General features: G+C 42.3%; 1 protein-coding gene and 1 long non-coding RNA gene across 2 annotated transcripts; both read right to left on the bottom strand.

Annotated features, from left to right (window-relative positions):
* Positions 1–3,315: 3,315 nt before the first annotated feature.
* LOC117046365 (nuclear autoantigen Sp-100-like) lies at positions 3,316–8,340 on the bottom strand. The gene is made up of 6 exons (XM_033148162.1): positions 8,245–8,340; positions 7,629–7,794; positions 6,909–7,019; positions 6,137–6,279; positions 5,726–5,773; positions 3,316–4,648 (listed from the first exon to the last, which is right to left on the bottom strand). The coding sequence occupies exons 1-6, from the start codon at positions 8,338–8,340 to the stop codon at positions 4,604–4,606; spliced, it is 609 nt and encodes a 202-aa protein (XP_033004053.1). The 3' UTR covers positions 3,316–4,603.
* An 886-nt stretch (positions 8,341–9,226) lies between these two features.
* On the bottom strand, positions 9,227–10,900 carry LOC117046316. Its single transcript, XR_004426562.1, has 2 exons — positions 10,783–10,900; positions 9,227–9,277 (listed from the first exon to the last, which is right to left on the bottom strand). It is a non-coding gene; the product is annotated as an uncharacterized LOC117046316 (long non-coding RNA).
* Positions 10,901–22,781: the final 11,881 nt, after the last annotated feature.

Genomic DNA, 22,781 nt, shown 5'->3' with positions numbered 1-22,781 from the left:
CTGGCGCTGCCTGTTCTGAGCTGTGCTTGGGGAGAAGGGAGAACCCCGCCCGTTTACTGGAAATCAGAAAAGAAAAGCGAAACTGGAAGAACGCTTGATGATAAACAATGAGTTTCCTCCTGCCCCGTGAGTCAAAAGCTGTGCATAAGATATTTTTCACGTTAAAAAAAAAATTACTCTTGTTGTCAAGTCTCTGACTTGAGAGGCCCCTCCCGTCCTCCATCACAGATCATGACCACAGCCTGCAGGTAAGGACTTGTGTGGGATCCAGCCCAGGGATTTCTGACTAGTACCTTCAGTGCCTCTGAATGAGTCTGTGGGTGATCTCTATGGTGTGAACTTAAAGTGATAGTTGAGCAGAGCCATTATTATTGATGGATTATATACTGCCCTATACCAGAAAAGATCAGCACATATAACCAAAATAAAAACATGACTCAATAACGCCCCCCCTCCCCGCCCCCAAGAAAGAGCCACATTTTAAAAGGGTATAAGATGTCAATCAGACAAAGGCCTGGTTAAAAAGGAACGTTTTTGCCTGGCGCCTAAAGGTGCGTAATGAAGGCACCAGGCAAATTTCCCTGGGGAGAGCATTCCACAGATGGGGAACCACTGCATGAGTTTGAGATAGGAATGGCATCAAATTGAGAAAAGTGTGGCAGGGATGGGGGGAAACCTTTTCAGTCCATGAGCTGCGTTCCCTGCTAGACAAACCTTTTAGGCAGGGGCATAGCAAGGTAAATTGGTACCCGGGGGCAAAAAAATTTTTGTCCCCCCCCAGAGGTGTAGGAAGGTCGGGTGGTACCCGGTGCAAATTTCTTGTCACCCCCCATTGATCCCCACCCAGCAAAAATGGTTTTACATTATTTCATATTTTCTTACAAAGGAATAATAACAAGTAATAATAATAAAAAACTTTTATTTATATCCCCCCCTCCCCGGCCAAAGTCAGGCTCAGGGTGGCTAACATCAGATACATAGCATTGGTATAAAATCAAACAATAATTAAATTACCTCCTAAAAACATCTCAAAATCAAATTAAAGTCTAATTAGATGGCTTTCCACAGGGTTAGAGTTGGGAACAGTAAGTGCTCCACTGAACTGAAATTTCAGCCTTCACGACATAGGAAAACAGCCAAGTAAACAGCTATTTTGGTGGAGGAGGGTCAAGATATTAACCGATATGCATGAAATTTCATATATAGCTATATAATCCCTAGTATAGTCGTATAAGACCTTTGGAGCAGGCATTAAAAAAAAAAGTTTTAAATGAACCACCCTAGTAGGGCAGTAAGTGTTCCTTGATAATTTGTCACCCCCTCCATTATGGAAGATGGGGCGGACCGCCCCCTACACCTCCCTTGCTATGCTCTGCTTTTAGGGGCCGGATGCGTTGGCTGGAGAGGCCAGAAGGAAAAGTTGGTGGAGCAATATATACGTGAATTTACTTGCACACTCCTCTCTATCATCCAAGCAGGGAAGAAGCATTATCAGAGTTCGAGGACACATTCTAGCTAGGCAAAAACACTCAAGGAGTGTGCAATGGTGCAGTGCTATTCTTCTAGACAAAGAGGTTCCAGAACTCACAATGAATTTCTTCCTTGTTCTCTTATAACGGCAATGGTGCCCATCTGAGAGTTCTAGTGAGTTCTGGCTGAAAAAAAGCCCTGGTTATATGTTTAATGCACATACAATGCTGTGTTTAAGTCTGTTGTGGGTTGCTGTTGTTTTTTGTATGGGGACAGAACTGGTGTTTTTCCACTGGGTGTGGTGGTGACTGCATCTGAAGCTATAAGCCTCCTGATTTAACAGGAGGTCTGAAATCTAAGTACCTGCCTATGTAAATATGTAAATAGGGCTGCTTACAACACACAGAGAGAGACACGGGTGCTGTGATGCCAACATGCAGAGAATGGATATAAATGCATTTTGAATTTAGCAATAAAAACTATGTTTAAATTCTATCTGGGATTAGGGTTAGAGGGAGAATGTTTTAAAGAACTGAACCACTGCTAGTTCTTTTTGTTACTTTGTAACATTTAAGTCTTTAAGGCTGATTTTTTGTGTGTGCAGTAAAGCTTTTAAAAGTATTTTTCCCTACACAAGAGTCCAGATTTTGGACTTCCATTGTACAATTCTAAAAGGGTGTGGAGGCAGTGTTGTCTAGGGAGAAGGGGTGTGGCTGAGGAAAGTCCAGAGGGCCAGATTGAAAGGCATAGAGGGCCACAACCAGTCCCCTGGCCTCAAATTCCCCATCCACTGTCTAAATTGAGGGGAAATACCTCCTTGGGGCAGAGTGTGAATGAGATCCGGGCAAAACTGAGATTAGTTGAAGAATGGAAGCACCTTTCAGTAATGCAGAATTCTTGACTTAGGGTAAATTGTATCATAATACTTTCTCACATCCCAGAGAGTGAGCCAACGTAGCCTGTTTATTCTGTTAGTGTTTTAAAGGTAAAGGTAAAGGGACCCCTGACTATTAGGTCCAGTCACGGAAGACTCTGTCTTCAAATGTCCACTTCACCTCTCCACATGCAACACTGACAAAAGTTTTTAAGGCAACAAATTTTTGACCCTGGGCTGTGTATAGTCATGCACTCACAGGTCTTGTGGATGCACAAGACAAATTACTAATAGTGTTCTTCTTTGCTCCTCCAGGAACATAATTTGTTGTTTATAAAGTGCCTAATAATGCTAGCGCCTCATCACATATGTGGTTGGTACATAGTTTTTCTCAGTAGATGGGAGCCACTATTTCATGTATTGTTGGTCAAACCTTTTATTATCCTTTTTAATGGCGGTATCCTCTCTTTGATTCCAGCTGCTCTTTCCAATGGAGAAGAAAACTGACCTGTGGCTTCTCAGCTTCCCACCACAGCCTGCTCTCCATGACACTGTTTCAGTGAGGCTGCTGAAATTGGATGGATAGCCTCTTCCAAAGCCAAGCAGCATGGTTCCAGCAGAGGGTGGGGAGGAGGCTGTGGCAAAGCTGGACCAGTCCAATGCAAGGAGGAAACCCTCACGTAAGAAAGAGAACAGAAGGCTGCAGGTTTGCATGGTGGTGAGTATTGTCGTGCCCCACGTGATGTGGCCTTACAACCCAGCTGTGGGTCCTTCAGCCTGTGGGTTAAATTGCAGAAGGTGGTGCAGAAGAGCATGCCTTGGGGTCATATTGTTATGACCCAGTTTGAGGGTCAGAACTGGATTGTGAACTTTAAAACAACAGCATTGCTGTGTGTGCCAAGGTGATCAGGCCTCAGAGACACAATCCAGGATCTCTCTTTGCAAGGAAGTATATAGACAAATAGCCAGACTAAAGTTGAAAAGCTTTATTTCCTGATCAAACATTTACAAACTGGGCATCCTTTCCCTTGTGAAGATTTACCCTGGAAAGGGGTAAATAAAAAATGGTGTGAAGGAATTATCCTATCTAAGCAGACTAACCCTAATCCATACACATACCAAGGATGGAGTGATACTTATACATACAAAGGGTCCCGGCCAGTGATCCCTGCAGCAAGCAAAAATGGAAAAAGGCCGAGGCATGAGAAGGTGTTGCAGACACATTTGCTGCTATGAACAAGGCCAGCCCATCCATGAGGTCAGGTGAGATGACTGCCTCAGGCGGCAGAATCCACAGGTGTAGCAGATCCCAATGTTGATACTTATTTCCCACTTGTTCCTGATGTACATCTTCACTCACCCCTTCTTCCCTGGCTGGGAGGGAGGCACCATTTGGTGGTTTGCCTCAGGTGTCAAAATGTCTACCACTGGTCCTGTCTATAGAGGTTTGCCTTCTCTCAAATGGCACTGAGGCAGAAGTTTTACATGGATAGACAAAGATGGGAAGCAAAGTCCTCTCCGACAGGATCCAGAATGCCATAATGTTGCCAAAGCAACAAAATCCATTGCCCAAATCCAGGGTTGTCCTAATATCGTCCTCTCCTCATTTCATAGGGCCAGTGCAAGCAGCAAAGTCCAGATTTGCTTGCATCACAGTTCCAACTTGATTCTTCACACCTCTCATTTACCAGCCCCAAGCTCAGTTCTTTGTTCAGCCCGTGTAAACAAACAAAAAACCCCTCCAAATGCATACACATATACATATCCTTTCAATTGTGCTATCACTAAACAGTTGCTAATAACATTTTGGCTTGGTATCAAGGTTACTGCTAAGCTTTCAGTCTATCTGGGTCATAGGCACTTAACTTTAAAATGAAATAGGGTTAAGTTAAGAGGTTTTAAAAACAGCAAGCAAGTTAGCACCTTTTGGGATGGATGGCTCACAAGTCTGAAGATGGATTAACTTAAGAAATTGCTTACAGAATAGAAAACACTTCCCAAAATTTCTTTCCAAATTCATCATCCACTACTTTTCCATCTACTGAAATTTCCAGACCTTAAAGGGAGAAGATATTATAACATTCACTTTGATATATATGGAGATCATTGCTTGATTTAGTTCTATTTTACCATCGCTTCAGGTACCATGCCTGTCAACAACCAACTTTGCATTATAAAGATGTCTGCTAATGTGACATGAAGTTAACTACTTTTTCTCAACAATCTTCCTGAAAGGTCTGGGACATGAACAGTAGTATATCAGTGACGTCTCTCCTCACAGGACACAGCACACAGGTCATCTGGCTGAAATGGAGAAGAAGAAGAAAAACACACCTGTCACTGTGAAAAATAAAATTACTGAAAGCATAAGAGAGTGTGTAAGAGAGAGACAGAGTTTGTAATATGTGGTATTTCTTGTCAATATTCCCTGAAAGGAGGTTTATAAATACTTTAATAAAGAATATTCAGTTGGCAGATATATCAACATCATCAAAATCTGTAATGGTGTGGAGAAGAAAAAATAATTTGAAACAAACTTTGTTATTTTTGCTTCAACTGATAACCTCTTGTAAAGCTAAAGGTAAAGGAACCCCTGACCATTAGGTCCAGTCACGGACGACTCTGGAGTTGCGGCGCTCATCTCGCTTTATTGGCCAAAGGAGCCAATAAATAAATAAATACTAGAGGGAGCCAACTACCTCTAGTAGTTTCCTTTAAATGTGATCCTTCCTTTTTTCTCAATTCAATATTTTTGTGGAACCGAGAGGTGCAGGAAGCTAACGCATGCAACATTTCTTGGACCCTAAGGTGAGGGTGTGTAATTAAGTGTCCCCTTGTAAATACTCTCACCACTGATTGATTGCCATTGGTAGCACAAGTAATGGCCATGGTTGGCATTTCAACTTCTGAGTAAAGAGGATCTCTCTGTTGCCTGTTTTGGATTTCCTCCCCTCATATGTTGCATGTGTGAAGCCCATCCATGAGGTGAAGTCAAGCCATTTGCCTTTGGCGGCAAATCTGACCCCCTAACCCACTGCTGTGCTGCTGCCAGCCCTGCTGAGGCCTCACTCATGCCGCTGCCACAGCACCATTTCCCTCACCGCTGCACCCTTGCCAGGCAGCCACAGGCAGCAGTGCAGTTGCAATGGCGGAGCCAGTGGCAGCATGGGTGCAATGGCAGGGGCAGGGCCTGGGTCTGCGGGGCTGTCTCGTTGTGGGGGAGGGGGTGGTGTCAGGGGATTTTGCCTACGGCAGCAGAACGTCTTGGGCTGGCTCTGAAAGGGAGGCACAGAAATATCTTAAGGAACGATGTGTGTGCATGTGTGTGCCATATATGTGGAAAACACAACCATCTGGTAAGAATGTCTAGTAATTATTTACCTTCTGCATTCTTGAGGATTCCGGTTGTGGCTTCAGTATTTCTCCCCACTGAAACAATCACATGTATTGGATTTACTCTGAGGCACTCAAAATGAACTCAAAATAAATTAGATCCATAAGTAGCACCTTACTATAAATGATAGATATTTGTTTAAAAGTTGGTAGGAGGACATGTCATTCTGCCAGGACACTTTGCTGCTGATCTTAAGGTGGCCATAATTGAATAATGTTTTTTTTTTCATGCAACAACTGCATGAAAATTATTCACTTGTGATGCAGGATATTATACTAGTCATAAGAATACAATGTGTGGATAACTGGAAAGCCTTGATGTTATCACCTGAAGTTTTTTGGCATTACAAGTAAAAACTGAGGCATTAAAATTACAGATTTTATACGTGAACTGCATACCTTTATTAATTCTTCTAAGGAAATCTCACCATAGTGGATACATCTTCTCCAGCATTTTGAACTTTTATATCTTCCTTTGTCCTTAAATTCTAATGGTGTGAACCACTTTCCATTGGAATCCTTGATACTTTTCCTTGAAACTCCTATGACAAACAGTTAAGTCACATCAATGTTACACACCTATCCCATTCGGCAGACTTCACTGAAGAGAGAAAGAAGTTCCACCAACAGGAGATTCTTTTCCAATATCTACTTAGGAAAAAAGATATGAACAGAGATTGTGTCATGAACTAGGGCTGTGCACCAGATTTGGCCAAGTCTTGAGCCAAAACTGGCATATTAGGAGGGACTCTGGCATCAGACGAATTAGATACTAACAAACACAGATCATTACAGCAATGCATGGTGCTTTTTGCAAGCAGCTTAAATGCTGGGGGCGGGTGGGTCCCCAATGTTGATCCAAGGTGGGTCAACCTGACACCCTCCTCCCAAATCAGAGCTATGGGGCAGATCAGAGGGGCACAGCCCTAGAATGAATGCTGTAAATGAATTTCAGCATAGGGCTTAACCAGGGTTTCTCCAACATCTCCTTTGCACTTGGACACGGAGAAAAGGCCAAGAGGCTCCTTCTTCTCAAAGCCAGGCATTCTGGGTAACATGGCCAGGCCTTGTGCTATTGCACAACCAAAATATTTTCATCTGCTGTTGGTATCACATTCCTTTAGCAGATGCAATCACATGTATAATTATATTATTCCAACACAATGGTTACCTGCTGTGAATCTACTCTTATATAAAACACCTTTACTTCTTCCACAGCGTACTTTCAGTCTTCGGACCACAACATTCAAATCTTGTATTTTATTATTCTGCATGCCTTTTCCTAGATGCAATCAAGAAATGTATGTCAACCATTACAATACCCATATTTTGGCCTTCCAGAGAATGACAGTTGTCTTACCAGATTATTGATCCCGCTAAGAGGATGTGGTTCGAAGTGTGCATTCATGTCAGAGTGAAAACAAAACACTGTGACTGCCCCAAACCTTTGCAAGCACAAACAGCACTGAAAGCAAGATTACGTGTGACTGTCCTGATAGCTTTATTAGCACAAATAATCAAGAATGCGGTAGCAAATGCTGTGTCCCTCATTTACAGTTTGTTGAACTCAGGTTTCTTCATTTCTCCCTGGAGTACTTTGCTGTACCCAGGTTCTGCGGCAGAACTATTCTGAGCATGCTGGAGAACTAAAGAGGACACGCAGAGGCGGAGCTATCTGCTCCGGCACCCGGAGTGGTGCACATGCGAGTGTCCCAGGGGGGCGGTGGTGCAGTGATGTTAGGCAGGCAGAAGGCTGAGGCAAAGTGAATGTATGGTTTCTATGGGATTTTGTAGCCCAAAGACTGACTTACCATTTCTCAGTAAATGCTGATGACTTTTGTATCTTTAAGGCTTATTTGATTTGTTTAGCACAGCCAACAAGATAACTTACCATTTTCTAGGCTTTCGTATAATGGCTGTAAATTTGGATATGCTTCCAGGTTCTCCTTGCAGAAGATCTCCTCTATTGCTGACACATTGGTCTCAATGCTCTCAAGGACACCGTATACCACTTTACAAATATCATTTGGATTTGCAGTTACCTTATCCAACCAATTCTAGAAAGAAACAATACAGGCTTTTAAAGCATCTTCATAGAGAGAAAATGCAAAGTAGCTTTCCTATTTCCCACCAGATCTAACAGCAAATTACTTGGACTGTTATCTCAGCAAAATCAAAGGAAGCAAAAATTGTCAAGGCAGTTTTAACTTCCTTTGCCAAATTCAAATACCCTGCATATTTAGCATGTCTCAGACCAGCTAATGTCCTTTCCTATGCTTTTTAAAATCAATGCCAGAGAAAGCCTCAAGGCATTTGGCCACTTGTTCTTCAGAAACAAGCTACAATCTACTGCTGTTATGGGGTCAGGGGCGGAGGGGGCGGTCTGCCCCATGTTCCACTCTGGGAGGGGTGACAAGATGGCCCCTGCCTCCCCCCAGCTGTACAGCGGCCGAGGGTGCGCGCTCATGTGGCGTCCGCATGGACTGTGCGTGTGTGGCATCTCATACAGCCGCCGCGTGTGAGCGGCATCCCGTATGGCCACTGCGCACGAGCAGCAGCCCATACGGACTGCACATGTGCGGCATTCCATACGGAGTGAGCATGCGTGGGATGCTGCACATGTGCAGTCCGTACAGGCTGCTCCGCCCCGGGTGCCGGAGAGGGTTCCTCTGCCACTGTATGGGGTTTGTCTTTTTGTTTTTTGTGTGACTCACTGCCCCGCCCCCAAACATGTAAAGTTTCGCCTTCTGTGCAATGTTTTTTGTTGTTATTAGAACATTAGTATACCAGCCGCTCCTAAAGAAACTCAGGAGGAATGAGTGCAGGGTACTCCCAGAGTCCTGTGAGGAAGGTTAGGCTGGGGGAGTGAACTTCATTACAGATAAAACAAAAAACAAAAAAAATTCCTTCCAGTAGCACCTTAGAGACCAACTAATTTTGTTCTTGGTATGAGCTTTCGTGTGCATGCACACTTCTTCAGATACACTGAAACGGAAGTCACCAGACCCTTAAATGATATCAGCTATATCATTATAGGTATAGATATCACCTCTCCACATGCAACACTGAAAAAGGTTTTTAAGACAACACATCATTGTCCCCTGGACTGTGTATAGTCATGCATTCACAGGTCTTGTGGATACACAAGACAAACCTAGTGAACTTCATTATAGAGATCATAGAATCATAAAGTTGGAAGGGACCGTTAGGATCATCTAGTCCAACCCTGACTGAGTGGAGGTGCAGTCCAGATCTTTGCATCCAAGTCTCGCACCCTGTTCACCATACTGCACTGTTTCTCGTGCTGTGCTCCACCTATAACCCGGAAAACCTTTCTGGTTGTAGGGACGAAGATTTCACACTCTTAGTTTAATTAATTCAATGCTTACAATAATCACCTTAAAATCTTTTTCAGAGATCATTTTCTTGTCTCGCAGGAGATAGAGAAAAGGGAAAGTATCTTTGATTGCAAAAGAAATCTGTATTTTATGGCCTCTGAACCACTGAAAAATTTCACCTGAAGTACCTGGAGCAGACATGCTATAAACAAAGCAAGAAGTATCACAACACAAAAAAGTCAATGAAAGCAATAAATGACATGGCTATTTAAAGAAGAATTTCAAGCACAAAGTAAAGAACTGTAGAGCATATAAACAGAAAGGTCCCATTAAAAGAAAAAAGAAAAAATAAACATGCCAGAGGTTTAATAAATCTCTAACCTCAGATCAGGCTGCAGAATTGTGCTGCTCTCTTACCCTTCCCACTTCCACTCAGCTTTAGGTGTTCTGTGTGACTATTAGTAACTTATATGGGTATCCTTCTATACAGTGGTACCTCGGGTTATGAACTTAATTCATTCCGGAGGTCCGTTCTTAACCTGAAACCTTTCTTAACCTGAGAAGCATTTTCGCTAATGGGATCTCCCACTGCTGCTGCGCCGCCAGTGTGCGATTTCTGTTGTCATCCTGGGGCAAAGTTTGTAAACCCGAGGTACTACTTCTGGGTTACCAGAGCTTGTAACCTGAAGCGTTTGTAATTCTAGTAGAAGGAGTATTCTCCTGCATGTTTTTTTCAGATTCATTTTGTTTCATTCTAGATTATATTATTGGTGTGAGTAAATATACGCAGTTTACGATAAAAACGATGCAATATTGATACTATTATCAGCCAGTTACCTTTGGTTTCCACTACAGCAGCAGACTAACTCCTGGTACTCAGAGGTAGGAAATGAACACACCCTGCAGTTTTCAGGTTTTTGGTTTTAGGGTGTGTTCCTAAAAAGTTTGCTAACTTTATTCCGACTGCTTACCAGGGGAGGAAGAACTGACTTTATCGCTTGAGGAAAGTGAGCACAACTGGCTTCTTTATATTTGAAACAGCTTGTGAGAGCTCTGGCTCACAAGGGGCAAGAGAGAGTGGGGGGGGTGTGCTGTGCCCTCTAAGTAAGAGTAGGAAGAAGCAATGGGATTCAGATGCGCGTTGCCCTTTTTTGCCCGTTCGTATTGGAGTTACAGGGGAGGGGTAGACGGACGGAGAGACAGATAATTTTTGCCGGCCGCAACAGACGCAACAGATGTTTTGCCCTTAGACCAGTTTATTGGGCGTCCCTCATCCCCAGTTGCTTGCACGAAGCTTAGGCGGAGGCTCGATTCTCCCCGGTCTCTTGACTGAGCGCCGATTCGGATTTGTTTGCTGCGTTAAGAGGCGCCTCCGGACACTGTGGCTCTTTTGAGAGAGGGAGTCAAGCTCAGACTGGAAGCGCGTTTCCCCTGGACAGAGAAATAAAGGGGATTCTAGTGGGACTCTGTGCGCCTTCTGAGGAGACGGGGGACCCCCATGTCCAAGAACAGGAGATAGCCAGGACTCTCCGGAGCAAGTGATGCTTTGCGCACTTGGCACAACACACTCGTTTTAAAACGGATCGGTGGGAATCAAGAGACGGTCGCTACTGTCAGATACAAAATGGTGACCCGAGGAAGACGACGCCCAGAGCCTTCGAGGCGCCTTTTCCCTTATGCAGGAGATCAACCTATCTCTTGACTTACCTTTCTCCTTTTTCCTCAACAGGAAGGGGCACCACCAGGTTGAAGCAAATAGATGGACTCGACCTCAGGATGTCGCCTGATAAAAGACAAAGAAGAGAGAATGAGGAAAAAAGCTTCTACTCCGTCGATTTTTTTCCCCTAGAGGAAAGGAAACTGAAAGTATTCCTCTTGCAAAGGTCGGCTCCTCCGTCGGGGGCAAGACTGGCTGTTCCAAAGAACCTCTCGCCAGCTCCTAGGGGTCGTGGGGTTTTCAAACCCCTCAAAGTTGATAAGAATTGCCATTCAAATGGTGTGCGTGTACCACATCATGTGACCAATTATGTGGGGAATGACTTACCTGGGCCCCCACAATATTTTATTCAAATTGGCACCCCTTAACTGTACATATGTGTCTTATTAAATATATATATATATATATATATATATATATATATATATATATATATATATATATATATATATATATATATATATATATATATTGTTCTTGTCACCATCTCTTAAGAGTCCATTCTCTCCCTCACACATCATGAGGAAATGCTGAGGTAGGTTTTGAATAATTGTATCTCTGTGGTTGAGCAGATTCATGGATATTTGAGAAAGGGATGTGCATGTTTCCTGAAGGGCTGAGGCAAACCAGTCAATGGGGCTCATGGCCAGAAAAATTGTTTCTTGATGCAAAATCACTGAAAGCTGTCCAAGTTCAAGGAGGGCTGTGAGGTGACAGTGATGGGGAACCCTTTTCGGTCCAGAGCCACATTCTATGCAGAGGGCCTTCTCAGTAATGGCACCTGCCCTGTGGAACACCCTCCCATCAGATGTCAAGGAAATAAACAGTTATCTGACTTTTAGAAGACATCTGAAGGCAGCCCTGTATTGAAAAAAAATTAATGTCTGATGTTTTACAATTGTGTGTGTGTTTTAAGCTGCCCAGAGTGGCTGGGGAAACCCAGTCAGATGGGTGGGGTATAAATAATAATAATAATAAAATTATTATTATTATTATTATTATTATTATTATTTAGTCAATCTTTCAGGGACTGCATGCTGGGCTGGGGGGCAGGGGCAGAAGCGAAAGTGGATGAGCATGAGAATATAATGAGCATGCTGAATCAGGCCGATCTAGTCCAGCATTCAGTTTTCACAGCGACCAACCAGATGCCTAAGAGAAACCCCCAAGCAAGACCCAACCACCGGAGCACCCCCCCCCCTGTGGATGGAGGAAGGTATGTGAATTTGCTCACACATTCCAGGCAAGGAAAAAGCATAATCAGAGGGGAAAATACTCAGGAAAAGGGGTGTGGCTTTGGAAAGTCCAGAGGGCCAGGTTGAAAGACATGGAGGGCCGCATTCAGCCCCTGGGCCTCTGATTCCCCACCCTTGTCTAAACTGAGGCAAAAGGTTTGTTGGTGGGGAGAAATAAAACCTTTTTGGGAACAGAATGTGAAGGAAATCCAGACAGAATTGAGATTAGCTGAAGAATGGGAAGCATTTTTCAGTGGGGCGTGTTTTTTCTGGAAAGTTTTGAATTAGTGTAAATTGCATATCCCAGAGAGTGATGCTTATTTATTTGCATTTAGTAAGTAAAGCTCAACACTTTGAAACTACCAAGGTTTATTTATTTATTTTCAGCTGACATCCATTCTTTTCAGAAACTGGAAAATTTATGCTCCAGTACACTAGATTCAAGGCATTTCTCTCTGTAGTTCTGATACATGGTAGCAGATCTGATAGTGGCACACGTTTCTTGCCTTCACTTAAGCTCTGTTTATATATTTGCAAATAAGCAAAATATTGCACAAATGCCACAAGTCTTTAATGCTGTGTTGTTCAGCCCTGGGACTTCTCACTAGTGGGAACCAGATAATACTATAAAGTGTTGCTGCCACCTTCAGTTAGTGGCTAGGCACACATTTCAGGCATTACAGTTTGGGGTTTTCTAAATGTAGACATCACAAGCATTCATACCTGCACAATCTGCAGACAGCATGAGCAATTGTTAAATCATTGCCATCTGTACACACATAGGGTGTGTCATCTGCAGCTAGCACCCATTAGTTTCTTTACTCCCTCTGTTTTCTATACCCACTTCACTTCTTCTTTGCTACCCCACCCCAATGAGTTTATTGATATACTGGAATCCCAGAAGTAGAGGCTGTGCAGACTTAGTTAGTTATATTGCATTTGGCATATGCCCAAAGGCTTTCTTTCCTTGTATCATGCAATCAACTTCATCACTACATATCTTTTTTTTCTTTTGGCAAGGCACTCTGAGTATGCTCAGAGGCTGTCTGATCTAGTGCCATGCATGGCTAATTACTGACTGCAATGTCTGTTTTATTGCAAGGTACTTGTGGCATGGTTTGCTCAGAGTCTCCCTTCCTTGGCACAAGGCAGGAAGAGAACATCCTTCTCTTTGCATACAATTGCACATCCAATCATATTCAACATTTCTCTGGCAAGCATGCAGAAGTTTATATCGCCAACTTTTTTCTCCAACAAGCATTTGCTAATCCAGCTCCAGATAATCTTGCCCAATTAAAATTGAATCAGACAGAATTGGATATAAAGGGAGTTCAAGATGCTTGACCGCTTCACTCTAATGGATCCGTATGAGAAAGCAAACTTTGCAGATTATTGGGGCATTTCTAGATCCAACTATTTTTGATGCCATTCATAATTACGAAGACACTTCTTACTAATGAAAAAATGCAGCAGCTGGCCTGCTGACTGGGGATTGGTCATTGGGAACACATTTCTCTCATGCTCCAAAATATGTAATGACTTCCTGCTTCCTCTCCGACACAGTTAAATTTGCTTGTTTGACCTTAAAAACTACTGCCCATGAGACCACTTTAGAGTTGCCAAGCTGCAGCTCAGAGAAACATAGGTATAACTTCACATTCCCCAATGCAGGAGGAAGCAAGGCTACTGTGTCTTCTCTTGACCGTTCCTGATGGGCCATTGGCCTGATTTGCAACCTGTGGAGTCCTGCTTGTTATGGTAGGACAACAACACTCAGGCAACAGAACTAAGGGAGGAGCGTGCAGAAGAAGCCATTGTGTCTTGTCTTCTGCAGAACTGAAGCAGATGTATTTTCTCTAAAACTGTCTTCACATTACTGCCTTAGAGAAGGTAGTTTGAGAAACAGTACATAAAACACTGGTATTTTATTTCAAAGTATGGGATGCATATGCATCGCAGATAACATGTGAACAACAACAAAAACCCCAGCACTGCAAACACAGTGAATGCATAGTAAATAGGAGTGTGAACACAGCCTAAGTAACAGCCTGACAACCCCAAAAGCAAATACTTTATAGACAGTATCAATATCTGCAGCAGACAGAAGAGAGTCAACCTGCAGTGCAGACAAGACCTGCAACTGGATTCACAATATAAATTAATATTACTATTAAACTCTTTAAAAACTTGACCTGCCTGAATGCTGGTCATCAACCATAACAATAAAGATTTCATTTCATCTACCTTTTTTAAATTTTCCATTAGGATGGCTCATTGATAAAAGAGTAGATATTTTTTCAATGCGTGTTTAGTTGTGAGGTGGCAATCATGAGAACATAACCAAGGCACAGTTGTGTTCCAGACTGGCCCTGAATAAATACACTTTTCTGTATAGCGCCTTAAACTCTGTTCTCCTTAACGCTTGCTGTCAGGTCATTATTAGAGGGTAGCTTAGAGAGGGGTCCTCAGCTCTCTTGCCCCTTCCCCTCTTTCCTTTTGAAAGTCAGCCTAAATTTGCATGTATACATATGACATACCGGTATCTTATGCAAATTGTTGTCATAGGCCTACAACTGAAGTCCTTTAATGATTTAGCAACAACTCAGACTGCTGTTATTTGAAAAAGAAGTCCCCTCCCCATTATGATGTTTTCAGTGTTTATTTTGCATTCATCAAATTGAAGGCAGAAAAAATAATTTAAATAATTCATTGTTATACAACTTTAAGTGGAAGACACTTAACATTAGTATACCAGCCGCTCCTAAAAAAACTCAGGAGGAATGAGTGCAGGGTACTCCCAGAGTCCTGTGAGGAATGTTAGGCTGGGGGAGTGAAGTTCATTACAGATAAAACAAAATAAAATAAAATAATTCCTTCCAGTAGCACCTTAGAGACCAAATAAGTTTGTTCTTGGTATGAGCTTTCGTGTGCATGCACACTTCTTCAGATACACTGAAACGGAAGTCACCAGACCCTTAAATGATATCATCTATATCATTATAGATATAGATATCACCTCTCCACATACAACACTGACAAAGGTTTTTAAGACAACACATTATTGTCCCCTGGACTGTGTATAGTCATGCATTCACAGGTCTTGTGGATACACAAGACAAACCTAGTGAACTTCATTATAGATATCATAGAATCATAAAGTTGGAAGGGACCGTTAGGATCATCTAGTCCAACCCTGACTGAGTGGAGGTGCAGTCCAGATCTTTCCATCCAAGTCTCGCACCCTGTTCACCATACTGCACTGTTTCTCGTGCTGTGCTCCACCTATAACCCGGAAAACCTTTCAGGTTGTAGGGACGAAGATTTCACACTCTTAGTTTAATTAATTCAATGCTTACAATAATCACCTTAAAATCTTTTTCAGAGATCATTTTCTTGTCTCGCAGGAGATAGAGAAAAGGGAAAGTATCTTTGATTGCAAAAGAAATCTGTATTTTATGGCCTCTGAACCACTGAAAAATGTCACCTGAAGTACCTGGAGCAGACATGCTATAAACAAAGCAAGAAGAATCACAACACAAAAAAATCAATGAAAGCAATAAATGACATGGCTATTTAAAGAAGAATTTCAAGCACAAAGTAAAGAACTGTAGAGCATATAAACAGAAAGGTCCCATTAAAAGAAAAAAGAAAAAATAAACATGCCAGAGGTTTAATAAATCTCTAACCTCAGATCAGGCTGCAGAATTGTGCTGCTCTCTTACCCTTCCCACTTCCACTCAGCTTTAGGTGTTCTGTGTGACTATTAGTAACTTATATGGGTATCCTTCTATACAGTGGTACCTCGGGTTATGAACTTAATTCGTTCCGGAGGTCCGTTCTTAACCTGAAACCTTTCGTAACCTGAGAAGCATTTTCGCTAATGGGATCTCCCACTGCTGCTGCGCCGCCAGTGTGCGATTTCTGTTGTCATCCTGGGGCAAAGTTTGTAACCCGAGGTACTACTTCTGGGTTACCAGAGCTTGTAACCTGAAGTGTTTGTAATTCTAGTAGAAGGAGTATTCTCCTGCATGTTTTTTTTCAGATTCATTTTGTTTCATTCTAGATTATATTATTGGTGTGAGTAAATATACGCAGTTTACGATAAAAATGATGCAATATTGATACTATTATCAGCCAGTTACGTTTGGTTTCCACTACAGCAGCAGACTAACTCCTGGTACTCAGAGGTAGGAAATGAACACACCCTGCAGTTTTCAGGTTTTTGGTTTTAGGGTGTGTTCCTAAAAAGTTTGCTAACTTTATTCCGACTGCTTACCAGGGGAGGAAGAACTGACTTTATCGCTTGAGGAAAGTGAGCACAACTGGCTTCTTTATATTTGAAACAGCTTGTGAGAGCTCTGGCTCACAAGGGGCAAGAGAGAGTGGGGGGGGTGTGCTGTGCCCTCTAAGTAAGAGTAGGAAGAAGCAATGGGATTCAGATGCGCGTTGCCCTTTTTTGCCCGTTCGTATTGGAGTTACAGGGGAGGGGTAGACGGACGGAGAGACAGATAATTTTTGCCGGCCGCAACAGACGCAACAGATGTTTTGCCCTTAGACCAGTTTATTGGGCGTCCCTCATCCCCAGTTGCTTGCACGAAGCTTAGGCGGAGGCTCGATTCTCCCCGGTCTCTTGACTGAGCGCCGATTCGGATTTGTTTGCTGCGTTAAGAGGCGCCTCCGGACACTGTGGCTCTTTTGAGAGAGGGAGTCAAGCTCAGACTGGAAGCGCGTTTCCCCTGGACAGAGAAATAAAGGGGATTCTAGTGGGACTCTGTGCGCCTTCTGAGGAGACGGGGGACCCCCATGTCCAAGAACAGGAGATAGCCAGGACTCTCCGGAGCAAGTGATGCTTTGCGCACTTGGCACAACACACTCGTTTTAAAACGGATCGGTGGGAATCAAGAGACGGTCGCTACTGTCAGATACAAAATGGTGACCCGAGGAAGACGACGCCCAGAGCCTTCGAGGCGCCTTTTCCCTTATGCAGGAGATCAACCTATCTCTTGACTTACCTTTCTCCTTTTTCCTCAACAGGAAGGGGCACCACCAGGTTGAAGCAAATAGATGGACTCGACCTCAGGATGTCGCCTGATAAAAGACAAAGAAGAGAGAATGAGGAAAAAAGCTTCTACTCCGTCGATTTTTTTCCCCTAGAGGAAAGGAAACTGAAAGTATTCCTCTTGCAAAGGTCGGCTCCTCCGTCGGGGGCAAGACTGGCTGTTCCAAAGAACCTCTCGCCAGCTCCTAGGGGTCGTGGGGTTTTCAAACCCCTCAAAGTTGATAAGAATTGCCATTCAAATGGTGTGCGTGTACCACATCATGTGACCAATTATGTGGGGAATGACTTACCTGGGCCCCCACAATATTTTATTCAAATTGGCACCCCTTAACTGTACATATGTGTCTTATTAAATATATATATATATATATATATATATATATATATATATATATATATATATATATATATATATATATATATATATTGTTCTTGTCACCATCTCTTAAGAGTCCATTCTCTCCCTCACACATCATGAGGAAATGCTGAGGTAGGTTTTGAATAATTGTATCTCTGTGGTTGAGCAGATTCATGGATATTTGAGAAAGGGATGTGCATGTTTCCTGAAGGGCTGAGGCAAACCAGTCAATGGGGCTCATGGCCAGAAAAATTGTTTCTTGATGCAAAATCACTGAAAGCTGTCCAAGTTCAAGGAGGGCTGTGAGGTGACAGTGATGGGGAACCCTTTTCGGTCCAGAGCCACATTCTATGCAGAGGGCCTTCTCAGTAATGGCACCTGCCCTGTGGAACACCCTCCCATCAGATGTCAAGGAAATAAACAGTTATCTGACTTTTAGAAGACATCTGAAGGCAGCCCTGTATTGAAAAAAAATTAATGTCTGATGTTTTACAATTGTGTGTGTGTTTTAAGCTGCCCAGAGTGGCTGGGGAAACCCAGTCAGATGGGTGGGGTATAAATAATAATAATAATAAAATTATTATTATTATTATTATTATTATTATTTAGTCAATCTTTCAGGGACTGCATGCTGGGCTGGGGGGCAGGGGCAGAAGCGAAAGTGGATGAGCATGAGAATATAATGAGCATGCTGAATCAGGCCGATCTAGTCCAGCATTCAGTTTTCACAGCGACCAACCAGATGCCTAAGAGAAACCCCCAAGCAAGACCCAACCACCGGAGCACCCCCCCCCCCTGTGGATGGAGGAAGGTATGTGAATTTGCTCACACATTCCAGGCAAGGAAAAAGCATAATCAGAGGGGAAAATACTCAGGAAAAGGGGTGTGGCTTTGGAAAGTCCAGAGGGCCAGGTTGAAAGACATGGAGGGCCGCATTCAGCCCCTGGGCCTCTGATTCCCCACCCTTGTCTAAACTGAGGCAAAAGGTTTGTTGGTGGGGAGAAATAAAACCTTTTTGGGAACAGAATGTGAAGGAAATCCAGACAGAATTGAGATTAGCTGAAGAATGGGAAGCATTTTTCAGTGGGGCGTGTTTTTTCTGGAAAGTTTTGAATTAGTGTAAATTGCATATCCCAGAGAGTGATGCTTATTTATTTGCATTTAGTAAGTAAAGCTCAACACTTTGAAACTACCAAGGTTTATTTATTTATTTTCAGCTGACATCCATTCTTTTCAGAAACTGGAAAATTTATGCTCCAGTACACTAGATTCAAGGCATTTCTCTCTGTAGTTCTGATACATGGTAGCAGATCTGATAGTGGCACACGTTTCTTGCCTTCACTTAAGCTCTGTTTATATATTTGCAAATAAGCAAAATATTGCACAAATGCCACAAGTCTTTAATGCTGTGTTGTTCAGCCCTGGGACTTCTCACTAGTGGGAACCAGATAATACTATAAAGTGTTGCTGCCACCTTCAGTTAGTGGCTAGGCACACATTTCAGGCATTACAGTTTGGGGTTTTCTAAATGTAGACATCACAAGCATTCATACCTGCACAATCTGCAGACAGCATGAGCAATTGTTAAATCATTGCCATCTGTACACACATAGGGTGTGTCATCTGCAGCTAGCACCCATTAGTTTCTTTACTCCCTCTGTTTTCTATACCCACTTCACTTCTTCTTTGCTACCCCACCCCAATGAGTTTATTGATATACTGGAATCCCAGAAGTAGAGGCTGTGCAGACTTAGTTAGTTATATTGCATTTGGCATATGCCCAAAGGCTTTCTTTCCTTGTATCATGCAATCAACTTCATCACTACATATCTTTTTTTTCTTTTGGCAAGGCACTCTGAGTATGCTCAGAGGCTGTCTGATCTAGTGCCATGCATGGCTAATTACTGACTGCAATGTCTGTTTTATTGCAAGGTACTTGTGGCATGGTTTGCTCAGAGTCTCCCTTCCTTGGCACAAGGCAGGAAGAGAACATCCTTCTCTTTGCATACAATTGCACATCCAATCATATTCAACATTTCTCTGGCAAGCATGCAGAAGTTTATATCGCCAACTTTTTTCTCCAACAAGCATTTGCTAATCCAGCTCCAGATAATCTTGCCCAATTAAAATTGAATCAGACAGAATTGGATATAAAGGGAGTTCAAGATGCTTGACCGCTTCACTCTAATGGATCCGTATGAGAAAGCAAACTTTGCAGATTATTGGGGCATTTCTAGATCCAACTATTTTTGATGCCATTCATAATTACGAAGACACTTCTTACTAATGAAAAAATGCAGCAGCTGGCCTGCTGACTGGGGATTGGTCATTGGGAACACATTTCTCTCATGCTCCAAAATATGTAATGACTTCCTGCTTCCTCTCCGACACAGTTAAATTTGCTTGTTTGACCTTAAAAACTACTGCCCATGAGACCACTTTAGAGTTGCCAAGCTGCAGCTCAGAGAAACATAGGTATAACTTCACATTCCCCAATGCAGGAGGAAGCAAGGCTACTGTGTCTTCTCTTGACCGTTCCTGATGGGCCATTGGCCTGATTTGCAACCTGTGGAGTCCTGCTTGTTATGGTAGGACAACAACACTCAGGCAACAGAACTAAGGGAGGAGCGTGCAGAAGAAGCCATTGTGTCTTGTCTTCTGCAGAACTGAAGCAGATGTATTTTCTCTAAAACTGTCTTCACATTACTGCCTTAGAGAAGGTAGTTTGAGAAACAGTACATAAAACACTGGTATTTTATTTCAAAGTATGGGATGCATATGCATCGCAGATAACATGTGAACAACAACAAAAACCCCAGCACTGCAAACACAGTGAATGCATAGTAAATAGGAGTGTGAACACAGCCTAAGTAACAGCCTGACAACCCCAAAAGCAAATACTTTATAGACAGTATCAATATCTGCAGCAGACAGAAGAGAGTCAACCTGCAGTGCAGACAAGACCTGCAACTGGATTCACAATATAAATTAATATTACTATTAAACTCTTTAAAAACTTGACCTGCCTGAATGCTGGTCATCAACCATAACAATAAAGATTTCATTTCATCTACCTTTTTTAAATTTTCCATTAGGATGGCTCATTGATAAAAGAGTAGATATTTTTTCAATGCGTGTTTAGTTGTGAGGTGGCAATCATGAGAACATAACCAAGGCACAGTTGTGTTCCAGACTGGCCCTGAATAAATACACTTTTCTGTATAGCGCCTTAAACTCTGTTCTCCTTAACGCTTGCTGTCAGGTCATTATTAGAGGGTAGCTTAGAGAGGGGTCCTCAGCTCTCTTGCCCCTTCCCCTCTTTCCTTTTGAAAGTCAGCCTAAATTTGCATGTATACATATGACATACCGGTATCTTATGCAAATTGTTGTCATAGGCCTACAACTGAAGTCCTTTAATGATTTAGCAACAACTCAGACTGCTGTTATTTGAAAAAGAAGTCCCCTCCCCATTATGATGTTTTCAGTGTTTATTTTGCATTCATCAAATTGAAGGCAGAAAAAATAATTTAAATAATTCATTGTTATACAACTTTAAGTGGAAGACACTTCTGCATAGGAATCAGCATGTATCTGCCTGTGTAGTGTGGCATTTGACTTTTCTAGTGGGAAGGGCCTTCGCTCTGGGAAGCAATGATTCTGCCTGTAGCATCGCAAAAGAAAAACAATGTTGTCATGGTAAAGGGCATTATTCATGGCATAATGAGTAAGCAGCATGATACTGCACGCTGCAAAATCATTCCCATTTTACTCTCCCCTTCCTTGAGCCAGGACCAATAAACAATAAGCATCGGCTTAACATGATGTGGGAACCAGCACTCACTTTCTTTTTTTTATCCTAACACAAGAACAAGAAGAGACCTGCTGGATCAGGCCAATGGCCAATCTAGTTCAGTATCCTGTTCTCACATTAGCCAACCAGATGCCTGTTGGAAATCTGCAATGAGGGTGTGAGCACTTTCCCTTCTTGCAGTTTCTAGTTACTAGTATTAAGAAGCACTAATGCCTCAAACCACAATCAATATGCCAAGAACAATCCTTGTCTTACCACCCTAGGTTTTTTTCTGGAAACAAACAAACAAACAAACAAACAAACCATGAGCATTGGTTTGTAAACCAAGGTTTGTGGTTTGTTGTTCCTGGCTTGAGTAAGCGTGGAACAAAAAGGGAGTCATTCAGCTGTGTGTGTGCACCAGTACAGTTTTTTCATTGCAAGCCATGATTTATGGTTTTCCATGATGTGTGAATGTGGCATAAGACAAATGTAATGTCTTAAGCAGGCCCTTAAGAATTAGCTATCCTTAAAATTTAGAATCGGAATTTGCATACAATATCCAGCAGAGGGCAAACCTACCCCGCTCCAAATCCAGACATGAAATCCCAAAGATGAATGGATGTTGCCTGCAAATGAACATTGTATGTTGCAACTATTTCCTGTGTCTGCTAGACATCGTCAAAATTGCAGCTGAGTTGATGTACTTTTAACAAATACATCAGAACAAAGTCTGCTTGTAACATCTTGTGTTTCATTTTAAACTTCTACTGCTATTTCACCATTGACAGCTGTGTTTACATATGGGCAAATCAGCATTCCTTTTGCAATTTAGCTTTGGCTCTCATTCAGGGTTTCACATTTATCTGAGAACATGAGCAACTATACTGTTGTTTCCCACAGCCAATAAATAGTTGGCCCTTCACAGGCAACTCTATTAGCACGCATGTTAAATAATTCTCTTGAATTTTGTTTTTTAGCTTTGCTCCAGGAGTTCTGCATTTTATACTAGAGGAAGGAAATGCTGGCTCTGATTTTATTAGATATAACTTTTCTTTTCTTAATTGCCCATTTGCATACTGTTTCTTGGCTATAAAAGCTGTAACGTTTCAAGCATATTAAATAATCCTAAAACCACATTTTCTCATAAGGTCTCATTGAAGATTCCAGGGGTAGGTTCCAGGATCATCATTCATATGCATACAGCACATTCCAACCATTATTTTGTTCACATAATCCAGGTGGTAAAACTATAAACTTTCCCCACTATTTGAATTTGTTATCATAACACTACGGATCCTTGTCTAATAATTTATTAATAGCCAAATTGTTGTGTTCTAGTGTTCTCGTGATAATCAATAATTGTTACTCAGTCCTTTAGAAGCTCCTTAGAACTATCCAAGAATTCTATATTCTTCCCATATTGTGAAGCAATGGGGGATTTGTTGAAGAAGAGGAGTTAATAATTTTGTTTAGTGATCTTGTGTGAGTGCTCATGGCACTATACAAAACCAAGAGAGAATCTGCCAATGATATTACTGCGGCTA

This window comes from Lacerta agilis, chromosome 5 (genome assembly GCF_009819535.1).
Source record: "Lacerta agilis isolate rLacAgi1 chromosome 5, rLacAgi1.pri, whole genome shotgun sequence".
Lineage (NCBI taxonomy): Eukaryota > Metazoa > Chordata > Lepidosauria > Squamata > Lacertidae > Lacerta > Lacerta agilis.
The sequence above is the reverse complement of the archived record's forward strand: the minus strand, read 5'-3'. Positions and strand labels throughout refer to the sequence as shown.

Excerpts from the sequence above, each read along its gene's own strand:
- LOC117046365 (XM_033148162.1), bottom strand. The coding sequence starts at position 8,340 with ATGCTCACTCCGTATGGAATGCCGCACATGTGCAGTCCGTATGGGCTG. Across the intron at positions 7,795-8,244 it reads GCCGCTCACACGCGGCGGCT|AATTGGTTGGATAAGGTAAC; the intron begins GTATGAGATGCC and ends GTTTCTTTCTAG. Across the intron at positions 4,649-5,725 it reads AATCCTCAAGAATGCAGAAG|CCAGATGACCTGTGTGCTGT; the intron begins GTAAATAATTAC and ends TCTCCATTTCAG.